General features: G+C 27.6%; 1 protein-coding gene across 1 annotated transcript; it reads left to right on the top strand.

Moving 5' to 3' along the window:
* Nucleotides 1–55: 55 nt before the first annotated feature.
* Nucleotides 56–22,578, top strand: LOC105359854 (exopolyphosphatase prune). The gene is made up of 6 exons (XM_011496574.1): nucleotides 56–98; nucleotides 7,323–7,561; nucleotides 15,536–15,798; nucleotides 17,520–17,764; nucleotides 19,128–19,286; nucleotides 22,401–22,578. The coding sequence occupies exons 1-6, from the start codon at nucleotides 63–65 to the stop codon at nucleotides 22,560–22,562; spliced, it is 1,104 nt and encodes a 367-aa protein (XP_011494876.1). The 5' UTR covers nucleotides 56–62; the 3' UTR covers nucleotides 22,563–22,578.
* Nucleotides 22,579–22,846: the final 268 nt, after the last annotated feature.

The raw sequence follows: 22,846 nt of genomic DNA, 5'->3' as shown, positions 1-22,846 counted from the left end.
AGTTTATGTTTATGATTGTATATAACATATAATAATAACCTGATTGAAATTGCCGTGTAAATATGGAGATATTTCTTGCTGCTTCAAAAAATTGCGTGGTAATAATATTTGTTTATATTTTTATTATTAAATTTTACTATGTTTCAGTATATTATGATTTATGATATTTTTTCAAACTAAAGATTATAAGCGTTTCAAAATATTAACTATTTTAACTATAAATGTTAAAAATTAATATATAGATGTAATTAATATATAGAACAAAACTTTAAATTTAATTTTATTATCCATGTACGTTTTAAACAACAAATGTTTTAACTATTAATTATCGAAATACTTTGTTACAATTCAGATACAATTAGCAACATTTATATCAAGTCATCGATGATAATTAATCATTTATTTAAAAAGTAACAAAAAATATAAGAGAAACAGTCAAAGTTAAGCAATTTAAGTTTGAACATGAAAATATCAAAATGTTTAATATTAATATTTTCAAAGTCACAGAAAAGTAACTATTAAAATTTGTTATTAAAATTATTAAAATATAAAGCTTATATTCATTTCTCATTAATATTAAATATTTAATTTTTATATAGATAAATAATTCATATAAATTAATATTTAATATCATAGAACTAACTAATATATTGTATAACTTCTTAATAATTCATATTAAGATATTTTAATGCTTTGATAATATTTGTCATAATACATATGTATGGAATATATATCAATCACTTGAAAGCTTTTTTTCAAATTTTTAAATATTTTGTAAAGCGTCATAAATCTTCTTAGCAAATTTTTCTTAATAAATGTAATATTTGAATTCAACAAAATTAATAATTTTAAAAATAAGTTGAATAATGACAATTATATTATTACAATTATATAAATTGTAATAAATCTTATTATAATTATAAGAACAAATTTAATCAAATAATTTATGACTTTCAACAATAAATATATTTTTTTTAAGTTCTATTGATTTAAAACATATAATTTAAATTTGCGATATTCAAAAAAATATTCAATGATAATGGAATAAAAAATGTGTAGATAATTTTGAATTTTGAATTATATTATTAAATTTTATCTTAAAATCAATCTAATATTAAGTAAAATGTCATTGAAATACTCAGTAATAAATAATACATCCCTGTTTGTATTTATGGAATAAATAAATAATTTATTAAATGGTATTGTGAAGTTAGTATTATAATAAATAATTTTTTATTAGATATTTTTAATTAACAATTAAATTGAAAATTAGATTTACATTGAACTATCTAATTAAGAGTTGTAAATTTTGAATCATAGATAGTTGACAATAATACAATAATGTTTACATATTTTATCATATTTTCACATTATATAATTATTTATATTATTCAGAATTAATTTTTTAAATTCATTTAGTTTGCACACTAATAGATTTATTTGATATATATGTAAGCATATTGATTATATTTAGAGTATCAAGTTATATTAATGGAACATTACTAATTCATACATTAATAATCAAAATAACTTTATTAATTACTAAAATATATTTTATTTTATTTATGTTAATTAAATTATTTGTCATGTGAAATATGTAGTTTTTATATGTAATCATAATTAATGTTTAAGTAATACTCTACAGACGAATACATTTTTCTTTGTTTTATAATTTATATAAGTGTGGATATTATATAAATAATACAATACTTGTTATTTACTAGAATTTTACTAGAATTTACTAGAATACTTAAATTTTAACATTATTTTTAAAAAATGTGAATTATTTTTTACTATTTATAGATAGTATAAAAAATACTACTACAATATGAATATAACATAAGTATGTAAATTACTATTAAAGCGGTAGTGCAAAATAAGAAAAGAGAAACGATATAAAGTATAAAAAAGAAAAGTAAATATCAAAGAAAACGGCAAATAAGAAAAATAAGGAAAAAAACATTGTCTGAGATCAGACAGAAAACCTCCCATTGATGGTGGGTAGAGGTGTTGCGGGCAAGTGGAGGAGGCAAATGCAATTCTTCAATTCTACACAGAGTGTATCTTGTCTTTCCTTTATTAAATACAATAATATAACAATTAGATAATGGTCATAAAGTGTATGAATGGAGAGTGTGAGTGAATTATTTGATGAAGTTTCTTAAATTATTTTACTTGCTGGTGAGAGTGTGTATACTCTCGGTAGTGTGAGGTGTGACTCCTACCTTTCACGAGAAGTGTCGCTGTTGTAGCCGGCGCGTACTAAAGGAGCGAGTGAGACGATGCTGCCTTAGCCGCCGGTGCGAGCGCGAGCGCTGCCGCTGTGGTGTGTTTGTAAGGAACGTGCGTGTTGCCATTGCTGTTTACGTAGGCGTGAGGTTCTCCGGTATTGGTCTCGTGTAAGGAACGTGCGTGTTGCCGTTGCTGCTTACGTTGGCGTGAAGTCCGCCGGTATTGGTGTGGTGTAAGGAACGTGCGTGTTGCTGTTGCTGATTACAGAGGCGTGAGGTCTGCTGGTAGTTGTATCTTGGTTGCGATACGTTGGTATATGTTCTGGCTGTAGTCTCGTTATTTTCACTCTTAATTTATGTCTGCATTGGCGCTTCTTGAGTATAGTTTTACGTTTAAGTTTAACGGATTGTAATGGTGTGGCGTCGCTATTGGTTTTTGTTGAACTGCTTGATGCTTACGTACGTAAATAGTTACAGTGAGTGATGCCTGTAGTGGTAATGAGAGTCTTCAATATGCTGCAATGAATCTTTCCGATGAGTAATCGCTCACCGCTTCGAGGTGTAGAGCAGATGTAGCTAGGCACACGAATACATAGATCCAAGCCTTGTAGATTTCGGCTCCTCGTCCCTTCCAGGTCATTATTGTCAATGGGCCAGCATTTTCAACGCCAGTGTGGGTAAATGGTCGTGAGGGCGTTACTCGCGCGAGGGGTAGTTGACCCATTAGTTGGCTGGCGCGAATTCCTCTTTGTTTGGCACAGACGACACATCGTAGTATGTGTGATTATACAGCTGGCCGACCTCCCAGTATCCAGTACTATTGGCGAGTGTATGCTCGTGTGATTTGGGTACCCCCGTTAAGTGTTTTGACATGTGCTTGATCAATGATGAGATTTGTAAGTTGTGATAATTTTGGGAGATAATGGCTGGATGTTGTCCTCTGTTATTGAAGCGTTCATTAGTTTTCCAACAACTCTGATGATACCTTGTGCATCGATGGAATGCATGTGAGAGGGGGGGCAATTTTTTTGGGAATTCAGTAATCTTAATTCGTGGGAGAAGTATGTCTTGTGTTAGTCGAATCCACTGAATTCTTGCTTGGTCTATCTCCCCGTGTGTCAGCTGACCCTTTGAGGTCTGTTCCTCTTTCAGGCATGCAATAAATCTGATGCATGTTGATGTTATTCTCAATAGTCTATTGCGTGACGGGTATTTGTAAATGATGTTCCAATCATAGTCGGGCTTGTCAACTGTTGCGACTAATGAGATGTTTGGGCGAGCTTCCTGAATACATTGCTTATCCCCTTCTGTTGGTTGTCTTGGCCATGGGTCTAGTGTGGTTATCCATGGTGGTCCAGTCCACCACAATGGATGGTCCTTGAGTTGCTGAGTTGGTAGTCCTCTGGAGGCGCAGTCTGCTGGGTTTTGACGCTCCTGGCACATATTTCCATTGTGCTTCTGAGGTAAGTTCTTCAATCTGGGTAACTCTGTTGCAAACGAATTCCTTCCATCGTGATGTGTGAGATTTAATCCATGTTAGCGTTACTCGAGAGTCAGTCCACAAGTGCGTAGCTCTTACCTTCATATTTAGTGTGGTCTTGATATGTGCCATGAATTTTGATAGTAGTAATGCAGCTGCTAATTCTAGTTTTGGGATTGTAAGTTTTTTAAGTGGTGCCACCTTCGTTTTTGAGCATATGAATACAGTGTTCGCATTATTGGTGTCGTGAATTGATATATATATGACTGCGGTCATTGCGAGTTGAGATGCGTCTGCGAAGCCGTGTAATTCGATGATGGATGAGTTTTCTGTTTTGAACCATCGAGGTATTGTTAATTCATTCAGCTTTGACAAGTCCCTTCTGATAGTGCGCCATCGATCAATGACTTGGTATGGTAGTGGATCCTTCCATCTGACAGTGTGCTCTTGGAGCAGCATCTTGGTTCTTATTACTACTAGGGAAGCAAATATTAATGGATCAAATATTTTGGCAATGTCAGATAGAATTGTGCGTTTTGAAGAGGCAGTTGTCTGTATGGGCAATGATGTTGAGAATGTAATTATGTCTTCGTAAGGTCTCTGTTCGGAAAATAATCCCACAATTTGACTAGTCTGCCAAACGTGCAATAATTAACGTAGAACAATAAAACCCACTAGATGTTATGTGGGGTTGCCGGGCAAGTAAAGGGTGAATGCACTGATTAATAATTAACACATGTCTTTATTATTTCTATTTATTTGAATTGATTTACAAAAGGGTGAATTACAGACGAACTTTATATTTCTTGATAATCTTGTGGTGTTGAAATATATTTACTATGAATGAAGCAGGTTATAATCTATTGAATATTATCGCTAAGAGGTTATCATGATTGTAGTGCTCTGATCGAACACTGGAATGCTATTGTGTTTATCTTAATACGTGTGTAGTTGCCTTTAAATATCGGTCGTAAGAGAGCCGAGATGGAGGTTATGCGAAGCTGTGCGCCATCTGTGGCGGGAACAACTTGCAGTTGGAGGGATTGAGAAGCTAATGTGGCGTTTATAGCTGGTCTTGTTCAAGAGTATGTCCGGGAAGCTTCCGTAGTTGGACTTTATCCGTCCGTCTTTTACATAAGCCGAGAAATCAAGAATGAGTACTAGCTGTAAGGACTTACTTGCAGTGTATCGTGATTTTCCAGTCTCTCTTCGATGGCTTGTTATTACGTTCCCTTGCAATGTTGCAACTCTTCAGTTCTTCCTTGTCTCCAAGTGAGACCTCAAGTGGTCAGGTCCCACGCAATCCAGTCTTGATGAGATCAATTCAACTGTACACTTATTCACAATAGTGGAAAGAACTTATTATTAAAACTCAGCTAGCTAAACGACTCATCTCTCCGATCCTCCTCCGTGAGAGTTGGTCGTGACTTATCCTTCACTGTAAAAAGTATTTGGAAAGAGTAAGTGAGGGTACATTACGTAGTCCCTTCTTAAATGATTCACTGATCCCGCTCCACTTGGGATCCCTTCTTCCTTTATTAATTAACCAATCACTGGTTGATCTTGGGTCGCACAATAGATTATGCACGCCTTCATTTCCACTTCCTTCCGGGCTCAGTTCCGAATTTGCTAATTGGGAAAGTGTCGGAAGGTGGCGAGCCTTTTCCATTGGTCACCTATCTTTGGTTGCCTCATCCCTCTCTGGGACTTGGCTAGAAGAAGGATCCGCTTGGGCGTGGTCAATTTTCCAATACGATCGACCAGATGTGGCATAGCCAAGAACAATGCAAGCATTGTCTTAAAGGCCGAGTGCGCACGTATGGTCATTGCATGTGTAGTACGTACGGGTTTTCGGTTGCAGTAAATATTTGTACTCAATGCTTCACGCATATCTGATATTCGTTCTGAATCTACTTTGGGGTTCTCGCGGCAGTAAACCCATTAGGTTCTACTGCACTGGGAGTATGAGCACGTTCCGCTAGAGTTTTCCAGATGTTTTATGACACTAGTACAAATAATTATGAGCAAGAAAGTTTTGAAGTCTTAAATACAATTTTCATGACATTACTCGTCAGATATTTTATTGCCTTACTAAACGGAGTCTCTTATTCTCAAACAGTCTCCATTGTAATCCAAGGATCTTTGTTGTGTGATCGCTGAATGTTATTGACTGTTCTAGGTTCTGGGATGCTCTGATGGCGGTGATGACTTCCTCTCTTGTAGAGTGCCATTTTGTCAATGAAAAACCACCTGCCATGCATGATCTTGCAGTTGTTTCGCTGTTTCTACTAGTTGCTGTGGGGTATCTGTACCCCCCAAAAATGTCATCAATGTATCTCCCATACTTAATGGATGGTAATGCCAGTAGATATCCTGGTGAATATTTACCTGTCTATACATTTTGATGATGTCTGTCGAGAATAGGTATCAGTGTCTGCGTATCCAGATTAGTACGTCTATGATATCCGGGTTCAGGTTAGCTCGTGTGTCCATTAGATCGTTTAGTGAATGTCCCGATGTTGAAGGGCTTGATCCGTTAAATACCATTCTCAATTTGGTGGTAGAACTGTCTGAAAAAAGGACGAGTATGATTTTTTACATAGTGGTTTTCACACCGTTGTTGATCGGGGTTGTACTGGTATTCTATGTCCCTTGGTCATCTTCTTGTATCCAGAATTTTGTGAGTAATTCTTGTAGAGTGTCTTCCAGCTCTTGGGTAATGATGGTCATCGATGTTATCGTCATGGTGCAGTCATTGACTGGTCCATTTACTAGCCAGCCTACGATGGACAGTTATGCAATGGGCATGGACGCTGAGTGTTTGATGATATTGGGTTTAATGATTTGTCCATACATGTCGGCTCCATGTACAATGTCCGCTGTAATGTTTTCGCATATTCTTGATCGGCTAGTGGTAATCCTTCAATGTGTGGCCGCGTGCATTATAAAAGGTCATGGAATGGAAGTAATATGGATAAAGACTTGAAGATATAGGCATGAACTGTGACTGAATTGTGAATGTGATAATCCCTAGTGTTTGTATCGGTGACGTCCTGCCTATTCCATATATAATGACAGTGGATTTTCTTCAATCCCGAACATGCATAAAGAATCAAACATAAAAGAAAAAAATCTATATATATACGATAGATTTATTCCAGTGTTTACCTGAAAATTATAATAATTGTAATAGAAAAGTGTAAAGATAAAAGATATTAACAAAGCCTTGTTAAAATCGATTGGTCCAGCTTAAATATATAATTAAGAAATAACTTCTATACTTAAATTAAAAATTAACTATTCAAATCAGTAATTTATAAAAGAATTTCTATTATTTCTAGAATTACAATTATGTTAAATATATTCAATATATTGTATAGAATAAATTAAATTTTTAACAATTATATATATCATTTTTATCTATAAATGATATTAAAATTTTATAATGCTATATAGTATTTTCACACGAAAACGTTTCATCAAATAGCAACTCTTATTTATATTTAAAGAAATAAAATTATTACTATATACAAATTTATAATTTATTTAAACGTTAAAAAACAAATATCTAAACTATATTTATTGATAAAAATTACATAATTTTTGTGTAGATAAACATAAAGGACTACCATCACATTAAAGTAGTATTGGGTAATCCAACTTGTGATCTTGATTCCGCTGTTTGCGCTTTAGCCTATGGTTTCCTTAAATATAAAGAAACGGAAAAGAAAGATACTAAAATCGGCGTTATTCCAATGTTAAATATTACAAAAGATGAATTTTACTTGAGAAACGAGGTCGTCTATTATCTTCGTTACTGTAATGTATCTAAGGACTTATTAACGTTTCGGTGAGTACCTTAATTTAACTATACATTAAGAATATAAAATATGAATAATTATTCAAATATATAGGGTCACACAAATGACAAATTATAATTCTAATAGTATTACAAAAATACTTATTTATAAGAAGAAAAATACTCTATAATAAAATAGAACAATGCCTCTTTAAAATTATCATGTATAGAACATGGTTTAAATTGTTAAATAAAAAAAATTGGTATAGCATTACTTTACTCGCGGTCGTACAAATATAATATTTCGAAAATTTAATTTTTTTACTTATATGTATATTTTTTTAATACGGAGTGTACTTTTCATTTAAAATGACAATGCAAATTTGTTCAGTTTAAACAATAACTTAAACAATTATTAACCATAAATCATGCTAAATATAAGAGTTAAATCGCATATAAATTTCTTAGAAAAACAACTCAAATTTTTGCAAAACAGTTTTTAACAAAAGATTGTTGTTCAATTTTTTTAAATTCGTTTTAACTATTTAATCAATTTTCAACCACATAATTTGTTATTGAATTATTAATACTTTTTAACAAAAGTGCTAAATATCAAAGAAGCTTCATAATCTAGATAACATAATTATATGTTTGAGTGTGCATAAAAATTAACTGCACTAATCCGGCTCGTAGAACCAAACGTGTAGAATTAACTAAGAAAACCACTAGATGTTGTGTGGGAGAATGCGTGGGCAAGTGGAGGGGTTAATGCACTGATTCAATAATTAACACATATAATTCTTATTGCAGTTTATTCCATTTATTTTCAATTTATTTCCAATTTAGGGATGATAACTCGTGATAAGATTATAAATAACGTTTATGTTTCTCAATAATAATGTGGCGTTGTGATATGCTTCTATTGGAGAACTAGAGAGTGATAAATTCCTTATTCTCTGGACATAACTGATGAGATAATGATTTCCTGTGAAAAGAGAGAGGTTATGATCGTTTGTTGTGCTCTGAACGGACACTACAATTCTTGTTAGTGTCGTGATCTTGACACGTGTTGCCGTTGTCTTTGATATAATGGGCCGTGCGAGTGAGCACGTGCCTAAGAAAGAGGTTAGAGGAATGTTCGCCACTGAATGGCGTGAATTGCTGGTCTTGAGAAGTGAGCATGCGCGAGAAGCTTCTGGACTCGGAGAGCTTGCGGTCCGTTTACTAAATGGGCCGTGAAGTGAAGAATCTACACTAGAAGTCTGGACTTACTTGAAGTTCTAATGTAACATTTTCAGTTTCTCGTCACAGGCTTAATGGGAAGCTTCCATGCACGAGCTGCTTACACTTGAACTTTCCTTGTCTCTCCTTCTTGAGGTGATGAGAATCTCAGTCCTTGTGCGATATGTGTTTGATGAGACTAAATGTAACTGGATGTTGAACCACAGAAGTAGAAAGATATTTTAGAAGACTCAGCTGATCAACTTTTCTCTTTTCCTTCTTCTTAAGCTAGGTTGTGATTTTTCGTGAGAATAAGTGTTGGTACATTGCCTTTGTCCTTCATAAATAGTTCACTGACCTGGTTCCACTAGCAAGCCCTTCTTCTTTCTTGTATCCAATCAGAGTGATTAATCATGCACGCCTTCATTTCCACTCCCTTCCGGGTTTAGTCTTGAATATGCTCAAATCGGGAAAGTGTCTGAAGGGGGGGAGCGTCTCCTATTCGTCTTCTCTCCCTCCTCTGGGACTTATCGATATGGGGAGTCCTCTGGGAGCGCTGTCGATTGGCTAGCGCGATCGGCAAGATTCGGTGTGGTTGAGAACAATGTAAGTATTGTCTAAAAAGGCCGATACGCACGTACGCCGATTGTCCGATGTCGCACGTGCTGGGGTTTTGGGTTGCAGTGAAAAGTAGGTTTTTATGGTCAAGAGTTTTACGTACATCTGGTACTTTCAGTTGTTGCAGTATAATCAGAGCCGACGCGTTCGTGCCAGTAAACAGTTAGGTCATTAATGCGTCAAACAATGAACGTATTGGTAATGCGAAGTAACTAGCATAACTGATTAGCGGGTTTTTCAGATGTACTGACCTTTTCGTGTCTCCGCCGTCAGTGAGAGGGTTTTCTTCAAGCTTTATGATCAAGTTTAATAAGTTTAATGACACTCTAGCTTGATATGAAATGAACAGGAATTTTTCTGAAGACTAACGACAATTTAATGATGTTGTTTTACCAGATGTTTTATTGCATTGAAAAATGTCTCGCAATCTCAAACATAATGAAAGTCTAAAGAACATTATTTTTATATATTATTTGTTTTCTTTCGTTCAAATACTGTGTGTTTAAGAAAAATGAATCATTTTAATTGAAGAATACAATTAAATTTTTTATTCAAACATTATATTTGTACTAACATAATTTTTAATATAGAATTATAAAATGAATTGCTTATTTAAAATTACAACAAATTTATAAAATAATTTAAGATGCATTTAATAAATGTTTGTGAAATATTTTACTAAAAAATAAAGGTTCTTGTAAATTAAAAAAATCATGTATATTGTATAAAATAAAAATATCTATTATTTGGACCAAAATTAAATATTAATTGAAAAAAATTTATGTGTTTGTATATTCAGATATCTTTATTTTTAATTTATAGCAATTTAATAGAAAATATAATTACTTGTTTATTGTATACAATGTATAATAGTTACTAATTGCATACAAATATTAAAAATCTTATTAATTAAAGATAATCTGTTCTTAATACTTTCACAGTTTTACACAAAATACCAAACCGAAAAATGTCTCATTATATCTATGCATAACATAAAAAAACGTGGATTATGATAATAAGTAATGTAAAAACTTAGATTTGATAATTTGATAATGTAGTAAAATATAGTTTCTAAAATAAGTATTGTTTCAATTACAATTGATTTATTTATTTTATTACAAATGAAATTTTTTATTTTTATTTCAATTGATACTTTTAATTATTTATTTAACTTTTTTAATTTTTAAATCAAATGTTTTTTTAAACTATTCATTGGACAAGATATCTAAGAGATCTGGATTTTATTATATTATTTATCATTTAATTTTTAATAAATCTTTTATAAAGAGTATTATATTTACCGTTAATAATTTTATAATATAATTCTTAGAAATTTAAACTTCTGGAGCAAAATAAGAAAAATAACGATTGAAATTGAAACATGACAGTTTTAGTTATCTATTAATTGTAAATATGTGTATCTAATATATTTTTATGTATATTTATTATTTATTTAAAAATATAATAATATTATGTTATTCTAGGTTTAAGGGCTTTAAAAAATATATAGATATATACTAGGATCGAAATATGTAAATTGTATTAAATGTGCATATATTTCCATGCATATCTATGTGTCTGGGATCTGACTAAGAACCTCCTTAGATGTTGGGTGAAGGTGTTGCTGGCAAGTGGAAGGGGCAATGCAATTATTCAATACTACATGCAGTGTTTCCTTTCTTTCCTTTATTAAATATAATAATGTAATAAATAGTTATTAATCATAATGTGTCTGAATGAAGGTGTGAGCGAATAATTAGAGGAAGTTTCTTCAATAGTGTTACGTGCTGACGAGAGTGTATGTACTCTCCGTGATGTGTGGAGAGACTCCTTCCCTTCCGAGAAGTGCCGCTGTAGTAGTATGCGTATGGGCCGCCGCTGTGTACCGCTGCTGCCTAAGTGAGACTGGGTTGCTCCTACCTTTGCGTCGGTGCGCAAGAACTGCTGCTGTTGCACTTAAGCTTTCTAAAGGGGGACCGCTGCTGCTATCTTAGGGTCGGTGTAATCCGTTAATATATGTAGTATGCGATAGTTTCACTCTTGATTAAGCTAGCACTATCGCGTTAATCGTTAAGTTTCATTAGCGGATTCTGAAATGTGCTTCACTATTGTATAGTCAAATTGCTTACTGTTTGAGCAATTACGTACGTGTGTATCTAAGGTGAGTGATGACTGTAGAAAGAAGCTTGAAGACTGAATAGTGAGCTGCTGTGTTACTGCGTAATCGTTATTACGCTAAGCTGAGACAAAGACTGACAAAGGACCGACAAAGACTAACTGGCGCGTGGCACGCGCAGTCCTTAAGTATTCTCGTAGTCATTTAGGGCGCCGGTGGCGATGTTACTATGCCGGTTTTTGTCGTCACGTCAATAAGCATAGTTTTTGTGAGTTTCATTGTTATAATTCTTCGAAATTCTAGTCCTATATTCGAGTTTTCGGTGTAGAAATATTACTCGAATTCGTTGGCTAGTGTTTATAAACAATCGTTCGCGCACTTAAACCTCTCCCACTTTTGTCTTCCGCTTTCAACTGTTCAATCCGTAACACTATGAGTATATCCATAGATATTTCTATAAAGCAAATAAAATAAAAAATTGTTTTCATATAAATTACACTCAATACAAAGCAATTAATTCATATTCTATTAAATTACATAAAAATTATTTTTTGTTTAATTATCTATTTTTTAAAACAAAACATATTAATACTTACATAACAACGATAAATTGAGTCCAGCTTATAATCTACAATAAATTTTTAATCTATTTATTGAATTTTAATGTAAATCAGTATTTAGTACTTTCAAAATAATTTTTTAATTATTTTAATTATTTAATTATTTTTAATTATTTTAATTATTAATCGCAATTGTTTAAATACAAATTTATGTAAATGCTCTATTTTTCATATTTTTAAATTACACGAAAAGAATAATTTATACAAATTTTTTTATATTTTAATAGTTCTTATGTATTAAATTTTTAAAAAATAAATAACAAATATTCTAAGGTTTAAATATATTTCTTCTCAATAATTAAAAATAAATTATTGATACTGATTAATATATATTTGGAATTTTTCATACCTTAAGTCAATTAGTAGCCATTTTTAATTTCATATGAGAGTAATTCATAACAGTGTTTCTTTGTTTGTGTTTTCAACTATACAAATTGAGTAAACTATACAAATGAATGTGTAATCAGTTAATCTGAAACAGTCTGCTAAACTACCGAATAACGAGAGTTGCCTTTTTTTCCAAGGCTATGACTACTAAATTTTATTGTTGTTTTTCTTGTTTCATTAATGTATCAATTTAGGAAAAAGTATTTTTGTATTAGTTCAAGCGATCATATATTGTATAATTCATCCGATCACATATATATTGCCATTATTTGAAAGTATTTCATAAGTATTAAATAAACAATCGTTCCTAAAATCATGTAATTCAAATTTTGTACAACATTGGATTACTAGTTATGCCACATTCTTATATTACATGATTATATAAATATGTATGTTAATTTATTTTATTGTATTTTTAATTTAAAAAGGAGACTATTTTTGTTTGCTACCATCTTACTCTTCAGCATCTTTTTCAATTTATCATATATTTATTTTGGAGTATTTTACTAATTAAAATATCAAATATTATTAAAGTACGCCAGGATTTGATTAAAATCTATTAATTTGAAATGGATATTCGAATTTTAATATTATCATTAAGAATTGTTAATATTGTAGTTTGTAGTTGATTTTAAAAATCAAATAAGTGAATAAATGATGTGAATTTTCTTCAGTCTATTGACAGTAGTTTTAATAAAGGTACTTCATTTTGTAATTACCAGCTTTAAGTGTAGACTTTTTAAAAATCGAATATTTAAATACATAAATATTACTCTTTATATCATTAATCACATTAGTATCTTATTTTATTAAAGGTTAAATAATGTAAATATTTTTGAATTGTCGACTATTTATTTAATGATACGTTTGACTATATTATAACATCATGGGTTATAAATTATATTTAGTTTGATTTAATATTTTATTTATCAATCTATTATAGTTACTAGATAAAAAGTTAAACAAAATTCATTATTAGTTTTTTATCAATTACATTTACAAGTACATCAGGTATTACAGGTAGTACAGCAGGAGTAATTTATATCCATGCGCTATTCATGCATTAAATTTTAGTTATGTTACTAACTTATTAATAGAAAAAATGAATAACTTTTATAAATATATATTTAATAAAGACTATTTGTTACTTATGAAAATAAGGTCAAGTTTATGAATACAATTAATCAGAATATATAAATGAATGATACTTTTATGTATTAGTTTTACGTAGTTTTACGTATGAATTAATTTATTGCTGTTTAAATATTAAACATTTAAGTTAATTCTTCAAATTAAATAAGTCAAATAAAATTATTGTTTTCTAAAAACTCAAATTGTGAAATACAATTTGTGTAAAATACACATAAAATATTGGAAAGACTTAATAATTATTTTATTTGCCATTACTGTAAAAATCAAAGCAGTTGATGTGATTATATTTAATTACTTATATAGCTTAGTAATTTATATTTTCAGATAAAATAAAAAAAATTAATATAGATATAAATTATATACTTAAATCATATTATTTTTTATTTCTCAACGTAATGAAATCAGTTTGAATATATTACACAAGACTAAAAAGAAGTTTATAATTACTAAAATTTTCAATATATTGATTTTTGTTTGTCAAATTTGATGTCTTACAAACAATTATTATACGCTTATATTTTCGTAAACAGATTACGTTACTACTTTCTACTATGCTACTACATATTGCGCTACTACTGTACACAGAAAACCATGATAAAGGAACTAATGAGAAAATAAGAAATTAAGTTGTAACAAAACATAATAATATTAAGAAATATTATAGTAAATAAGAAAGAATAGAATTCTATATAAACTTGGTAATAATACAATAATTTAATACATTGATATGTCTATAATTATTAAAATAATATTTAAATTTGCAAGTTTAGATACAAAGTACTAGGATTTTCGATAACTAATTACGACTTTGTAATAAAAAATTCTATATGCAATCATTGAAGCATCTGAAAAACATAACACTACAATAATACTTTATTAAGAAATTAAACATTATTATAGAAATAACTTTCAACTTGTACACTAACCAGACGTAAATCAATAAATATTGTATTATAAATAGATGAAGAACATAATATATAAAGTAGTAAATAAAACAAATTCGCAATGTTTATTAAATTGATTTCAACACCTGTTTAGTAAAAAAAAACTGTATAATAAAGACCAAGCTATAAATGATATTAGAATGTAAGATATATTTATATGTTAATATGAAATTGAGGACTTCTTATTAGTGGATATTTTTAAATACGCTTAAAATGATTTGGCTATATTTATTTAGTTTAATAGTGGGAAAAAGTTTAAAATGGCCAATGTTACTAAATGAAGTATATAGATTGTAGAATTTCAATAGAAAAAATCACTAAAATTACTTAAAACATTTTTAAATATATTTTCAAAGCTATATTTATATTTTCATGTTTATTTTAGAAATTATGAAAGTATTTAATATTTCAGTTTTAAAATGAATTTTTCAGATTAAATATTCTTTCATTTTTGTTTGATAATAAAAGCGATTAAATACGAAATTTGGAAATATATTAATAAAGATTTGATTGTTAATAAATATTCATAAATTATTTAATATTAAACTGATTGATTTTGTCTTCGTTTTATAAGCTAAATGGACTATTTAAAAATAATAATTATACATTTTTAATTAACAAATTTAGGTATACAAGTAATTATAATTAATTCATATAATCTATAAATACATAGACATACACGAAAATATAGGTTAAAATTTATTAAGTCGTTTTAATAATATAATTTTTATCATTTATGCCTTGTTCGCTTATTCTATATAATGATATGCTAATTTTTCAGAAATATAGTATACTATAACATAAGAAGTATTTTATTCATTCATCTTTCTATAAATTAATCTCTTCAATATTTTTTTAATATAGAATATACATTTTTTATACTTATATATACTTATAACTATATGTACTTTAATATATAATATAATAAAATTATTGCTTATGGAATTAAAGGTTTGATATTCTTTAGTAATGATATAAATCTGCAGAATCTCCACGATTCAGGGAAACTAGAACTCATTTTAGTGGATCACCACATTCTCCGAACAGAAGATATTGGTTTTGCTAATTCAGTATCTGAGATTATTGATCACAGACCTCAAGATAATACTTGGTCCTGGACCGGATGTGCACTAACTCTTACAGGTGCCGGAAGTTGTGCTACCCTCGTCGCCCGGAATATCTTAGAACGCCGGCCAGACACAATAAAAGCCGTTTGCAAATTATTAAAAGGTGATTATATATGGATATACGTAATTATATTTGCTTTATGTATATATCCTACTGATAAATTACTCAATGTTCTATGCGTGCTTGCATTGTTATTTTATTAATAACATATCTTATGTTTAAAGCTAACTATTGAATTTATGAAATAAATAATAATTAATTTCCTGAACTTTTAATTCTTAAAGTATTTCAAAAGTATTTATGTAATAAAAGTTGTAATTTTATAGACAATAACATAATACAATAGTTTAGTCTCATAGCATTTAATATAAAAATAATGGAAAATATATACTGAACATATCCTCATTTTGAAAGATATTTTATTGTTATACGGATTTGTATTAATCATCCAATTTTTAAAAATATACTCTGTTTTAATTAATCGATTATCAAATAAAATTGTATTTATTACACTTTATTCTAATTATTATAATTATAATTACAATTTCTTTCTTTTTCTCTCTTTATCCGAAGTTTAATGAATTAAACATCTCGTAATTAAACTATTTTTTTATACACCATTTTCCTTCTTAATTTTTTTAATTATTTGGGTTTTTTGTTCCTTTTTATTTTTTTCTGTCTTGCTTCTTATTATTATACTCTTTTATTAATTTCTGAAAAATAATTATAAATTTATATTTTATAAATGCTTGTATATACAATGTTTATATATAAAATAATAATTTTAACTAATTAAAAATCAATCAATCGCTGTTTTTTTTATAATTTGTTTGTATGACTACAATAAAATCTAATGCTGTTAGTATTTATCATTGATAACCAATCGGTTATAAATTTGAATGTGATTATTATTATTTTGAATCATACGTCCTACATAATAATTCTCATGATCATTGGCAACTATTTGAATGGATATAATTAAAGCGATTTTCAATTTAATAGTAGACTAATTGTTTTAATCACCTATTCACTTATATCATGTTCAAAAACTCGTTTTTTTGTTTATACTTAGTCTCAAACCTCTTTCCTTTCCTTTGTCGCGCTCCTACCATTAGATTTAATCATCGTATATCGTCGTTCAGATTTACAACGTTATTTGTGCTGGATTTTCCACCTTTTTCTCATTTACTATTGCCAATTTATTTTTTGGGTTGGATATTTACATGATATACAGGATATTTCCTGCTCTCAAGTAGAAATATGTATCTTATTTTCGATATATACATATATATCTTTTTCCATTAGTTATGACATGAACAATTCCTGTGCCTCTGAATCAATGATCTCCATTATTTGACGAAATGAGTTTTTCACCGTTATTATCAAAATATTTTCTGCCTCTTCTGTATATTGGTGTTTCTATCATAATTTTCTTATGCAATACTGATTTTTTATGAATGCTTGATTTATATAAATTAATCATTATTTTATTTTATTCCGTAGTTTATATTTGGTTTTTTTAATTGTCCTTCTTTTTACTTAATAATCTTATATTATTTTTGTGAAATAAAAGATAAGCATTCAACAAAACTAATGAATTTCAGTATTTGTACGTTCACAATATGCAAATATAGTTTATTTAAGTAATAATTATGAACCATATTATCAACCAATATTCATATTGTCTAAGCATGAAAAAAAATGAGGAAACAATGACAACGTCAGGCACAATAAAATAACGAATTTTATAAATTTCATATGTAAATTTTGGTCAATATTAATAATTAAAACATTATTCAATTTTTTGTTTTATTAAATTATAGGTCCAATATTGATTGATACTGTTAATTTTTCAAAAGAAGCAAACCGAGCAACTTTATTAGACTATGAAATAATGGCGCAACTGGACAAAATTTGCGGTACAAATATAACGGATAGAATTAAATTATATAAAGAAATTCTTAATGTAAAATCCGATATTAGTGAATTATCACCTTACGATCTTCTAATCAAAGATCTCAAAATCACTAATGAAGTTTTAATATCTGGATTTCCCATCTTAGTGAAGGTAAGAAAAATTTTAATTCTGAACAAAATAAATGTATCTTAAGATTGTCAGTATTTTTTTATTGTATTTATTCAAATTATTTAGATTTAACTATTGTAGAATAATTTTTTTTAATATTACTCTAAATATTACAAAATATTAATATTGATATTAATATTCTACATCATAATAAATGAAACTACAAATATTCTTCTACATTTATTAATAAGCTAGGTAGTTTATTATTATTTCTTTTGAATTCTGCAATATCCAATTTTAAATTTGCAGAATTTATTATTATTTTGTATTTATTATTTATTTTTAAATTGACGAATTATTTATTGAAATTTTTTCAATGTATCCGTGAATTATATCATTTCTGTTGTAATTCTTGTAATTCTTCATGTAATTCTTCATTTTCATAATAAATTAATATCCTATCAATATTCATTTTTTTTTCTTTTTCTAAAAAAAATTCGAAAACTTAATATTTTATATAGATATTTTGCTTTCTGCCGCTAGAGTTATTTTATAATATAAATAATCATATTTTTACTATTAGCCATTTTGTTACTTTTTTTTTAATTTAGTAGATATATTTATATAAACTCCTGCATTTTGAAAGAAAACCAATTAAAAAATCATTTTGATAATATTCTATATTCACAATATGCGATACACAATATTAGATGCAATTGAAGACTTTTATTCCTAGAAGGGTGGAATAATAATTTGCAACCTTTGCTTTCCTTTTTAGTGTAAAATAATCTTTCTATTTTATGTTCAACTATTTATTCTTTATTTCTCATTTTATTTCAGTATTACTTTAAATATAATACAGAGAATACCGATTTTCCACATTTTAATAAAATAACAGTATATCGTTATTATTATATTTTAACTTTAAAATAAAAGTTTCTCTTAAGATTGAGATAACGAAATTAATTCATATTATATGCATAAACTATTTTTGTTTTTATTTAAATATTATAATTTATTATATAACGTTCCTACATATTATAAAGGATATTTATAAATATATATCTAAAACTTTATAAGATAAACAAAGAATAAAATATTTTATTCTTTAGATATGTAAATCATATACGTTGGATTTCCAATATTTAAAAAACTACGAAATATGCAAATATCATATCTCTATTAAATGTTCATCTTACTAACTATAGAAAAATTGATTCTTATTAAAGTATTTACACTAAAGTGAAAATTGGAAATTCTTCTTCATTGAAAGGAATGATAAATGATCAATGAAAACACATTATTAGATGTTCAAATGATACATTAGAATTTTTTGCATGCATCCATCGGACTACTTAATTTATATTTCATTCTTTTGGATTATTAATTATGTCACGTGACGTAGGAATTTTTAGAACTAGAGGATGCTATGGAAGCTCTCAAGGTATTCTGTTTAAAGCAAGGCTATCAATTAGCTATTCTTATGGGTATAGATCTAAAGAATGACAACATGATCAGAGACATTGCCATTTACTCATCGAAGATTAATCAAACAGCAACTACAGTAAGTGAAATATGATACTTTTTCTTTATACAAAACAATATCAACTTCATATTAAGGCAATCATAAATACTACCAACATATTTATATCTATTAAATTTTATAAGCCATTAATATATTTGAAATAATTGATTCCTTAGAATAAATTATTTTTAGTAAGTAAGCAAAATAAATTTTAATAAAGGAATGGTAAGATTACATGGTAAGAAGTATTCGAAAAGCACTAACTTTTACTCAATTAATTAATGATACATTGAATAGAAAGTAGTTTAATAATCTGTAAAAAGTTTTTTTTTTATTCTTTCTTTTATTTAAATTTCTTATTATATTATTATTTATTTTATAATTTATTTTTATTGCTTCAATTTCTATCTCTAAATCTATATTACTTTATAATTAATTCATTTTTATACATTATATATACATTTCTTTATTTTGCTCTTACAGAGTCATAAAATCAAATTAGGAATAATTATAGTGTAATTTAATATTATACTCAAATATATATTAATAGTTCAAAATTAGTCAGGATATTTCTTATAAATCTTATTTTCTTTGCTTAACTTTCAAGCACTTTATATAATAATTCATTATTTTTTCATGTTTATCGCCTTCTTCTTGTTTCTCTCTTTATATTGTAGTTTATTAAGTCACCTCTTTATGTACTAATTGTATATTGTATATATTTGTGTATATTTTAATTGTATATATATATTTATGTGTGCGTGTGTGCGTATATGTGTGTGCGTGCGTGCGCGCGCGCGTGTGTGTGTGTGTTTATGTATTTATATAAACTCACGATTTTACATTGTTATGTTTATATGATGAATTATAAACCTATATGTTTAACAATATCTTTTTACCTTAGTAAGTTTATTATCGTACCCATATTATTTTATATTGATCAATCACTTGTTTAAAAAAGAGATGCGTTAATTAAAAAGTACTTCAATATTCATCAATATGCATATATGTGTATATATAATTTCTAAGGAATATTCAATATCAATTAATTATAAATTATCAAGATGACGAAAGAACTTAGTGATACTTCATTTAAAATTGATAAAAAATTCGTGTTGTCTTGGTGTAAATATTTTAAATTAAATTATAGATTATATTATTATTTTTAGTATGTAATTAATGAAAGTGTAATTTTTAATAACTTAGTTATAAGCATTTTAAAAAACATAATTAAATAATACATAAATAATATAATCATCATAATTATTAAGGTCGATTATAATAGAACTTGTAATATTTAATTATCTAAAATATAATAATCTATGTTTAAAAGTGGAAGGTGCATTTTGGTTACGAATGCCACAGTATACCGAATGAAATACATCAAACTGTAATAAAAAAAAAATATTTAAAAGGGAACAAAGAATTTGACAGGTACTATTGTTATTTTCTATTTGCGTATTCTATTTGACCTAGAAAAGGTGAACTATCATTTTAGTAATTATATAATTAATTGGTTACATTATTCAAGATAAAATAAGTTTTAAATATAATTTGTTATATTATTAAATATAAAAAAAGTTATATATATATATATATATATATATATATATATATATATATATTAATAAAATTTACAAATATCAAACATTTAAAATTTTTTGTGGTAACAAAACATTTATAAAAAAATTTGTATGAAAAAGCAGTTCAATAATGCTTATCAAACTAATACTTTTAAATAAGACATGTAAGTGTGAAAGTTATTAAATTGTAATTGACTATTTGAGGAAATAAATTAAATAATATATATTAAGGATAAAAATAAAATAAAATATATAGATAACATGGTAACCATATACCACACACGCGTAATAGAACACCATATACACAACAATAGAAGAACCTACAAATATCAGAAAAATGAATCAAAGATCGTAGAGAGTCGTACCCGTTCATTATCCTATTATTATGTAAAACTACTACAATTATAATATATTTTAGCTCAGTGGCAAAACATTATAATAATGCAATACTGTATAATATTTAACGATTGAAACCGTACGTCAAATAAAAAAAAAAAGTAATGAGCCATGTATATTTCTTCTAAATTAAATACAATTATACAATATTGTATCGTAATGAATTAAAATTCATCTGGAGTATTTTTGACAAATTGCTTATATGGTTTTGTTCTATAATTATATAGAAATTTTATATAATTCTATAATAATCTAAACAAATTAAAGAATTCTTTCGGATTTATCTGTAGGTAAGCAAATTAGCCGTTCGTATTTTTCTTTTCCGAAACTTAAATTCGAGCATATCCACGTAAATATTATAAAGTATTAAGTTTTTTTTCTAATTTAAACAATTGAAATGATAACCATAGGCTATATGGTCATTTTGAAATTTCTAAACTGAAAATAAATTTTGATAATACAAAAAAATAAGTTAAATATTAATAGTATAGCTAACAATAAACAGAAATAATAAAAACAAATTTGTCTTAGGTTAGGTTTTAAAATATAGTCTTCTATTTCTATATTTGCTTTATTCTATTTAATTATCTAATAGAAATATATGCCTGCTGAAAAGGAAACATTGTGAAAATAAACAAAAAATTGGAAATTCAATTTTTAACATTTTTATCCTGCCTCTTATACTACTTGTGAGTAATGGAAGAGGATGAGCAGATGTTCTGAAAATAATGAATTGACTACTGTTGTATATAGGTTGGTGTATTTATAAAGTTTAATAGTTATGAAATTGGAATTAATTGTGATTTGATAGTCAAAACAAAAAACATTATTAAATACTTACCGTGGATTATACTTTCATCCATTTAGAGTTTTTTATTGTTTAATAAACTTTGTTATAAACTAAAACGCTTTTTTTAGAGATTAGCAAAATACGCTACATTAATTTCATAATACAAATTTGCACATAGAAATATGTAAATGATAATTTTAAAATAAATGTTTATAATCTGTTTTTTCAAAACTATGTTTTCAAAACTTGTTAAAAATGTCTCTGTCAAATTATATATATAATATAACTATATATATCAAATAATATATTTTTTACAGACATTTTCTTTACAGACTAATTTCGTTAATTACACAACTTTGTTTAACGCACGTTTTTTTTCTTTAGTTAATCGAGGCCTTGACAACATCGGTTAATCCAAATCTGCAGCTGACAGAAGTAAAACGTGAGGATTCTGCTACAAAATTGTTGGTACTATATAAACAAGACAATATGCAGGTTTCACGCAAGCAAATATTTCCAATTATACAAAATGCATTATTTGGTTGATTTCATACATACATTTATTATTATTAGGGAGGATTAAAAAGGAAATTAAGGAGGACAGGATTAAAAAATTAAATTTGTGTTTTTTATATTATTATAACAGATATTATTATTTATATTATTCTTTTATTCTATTTTGTCTTTTATCTTTCATAGTATCTTCTTATTACTTTACAAATAATGCACCAATTTATCTTCGTGTAAACAGCAATGATATAACATGTTGTAATTATACATAGTAAGTACATTTCTTTGTAATAATTACGATTGATTCTCTTTTGAAAGTA

The sequence above is a fragment of the Ceratosolen solmsi genome, unplaced genomic scaffold, assembly GCF_000503995.2.
Source record: "Ceratosolen solmsi marchali unplaced genomic scaffold, CerSol_1.0 scaffold29, whole genome shotgun sequence".
Lineage (NCBI taxonomy): Eukaryota > Metazoa > Arthropoda > Insecta > Hymenoptera > Agaonidae > Ceratosolen > Ceratosolen solmsi.
Note: the sequence above shows the minus strand (reverse complement) of the source record. Positions and strands in the feature narration are given on the sequence as shown.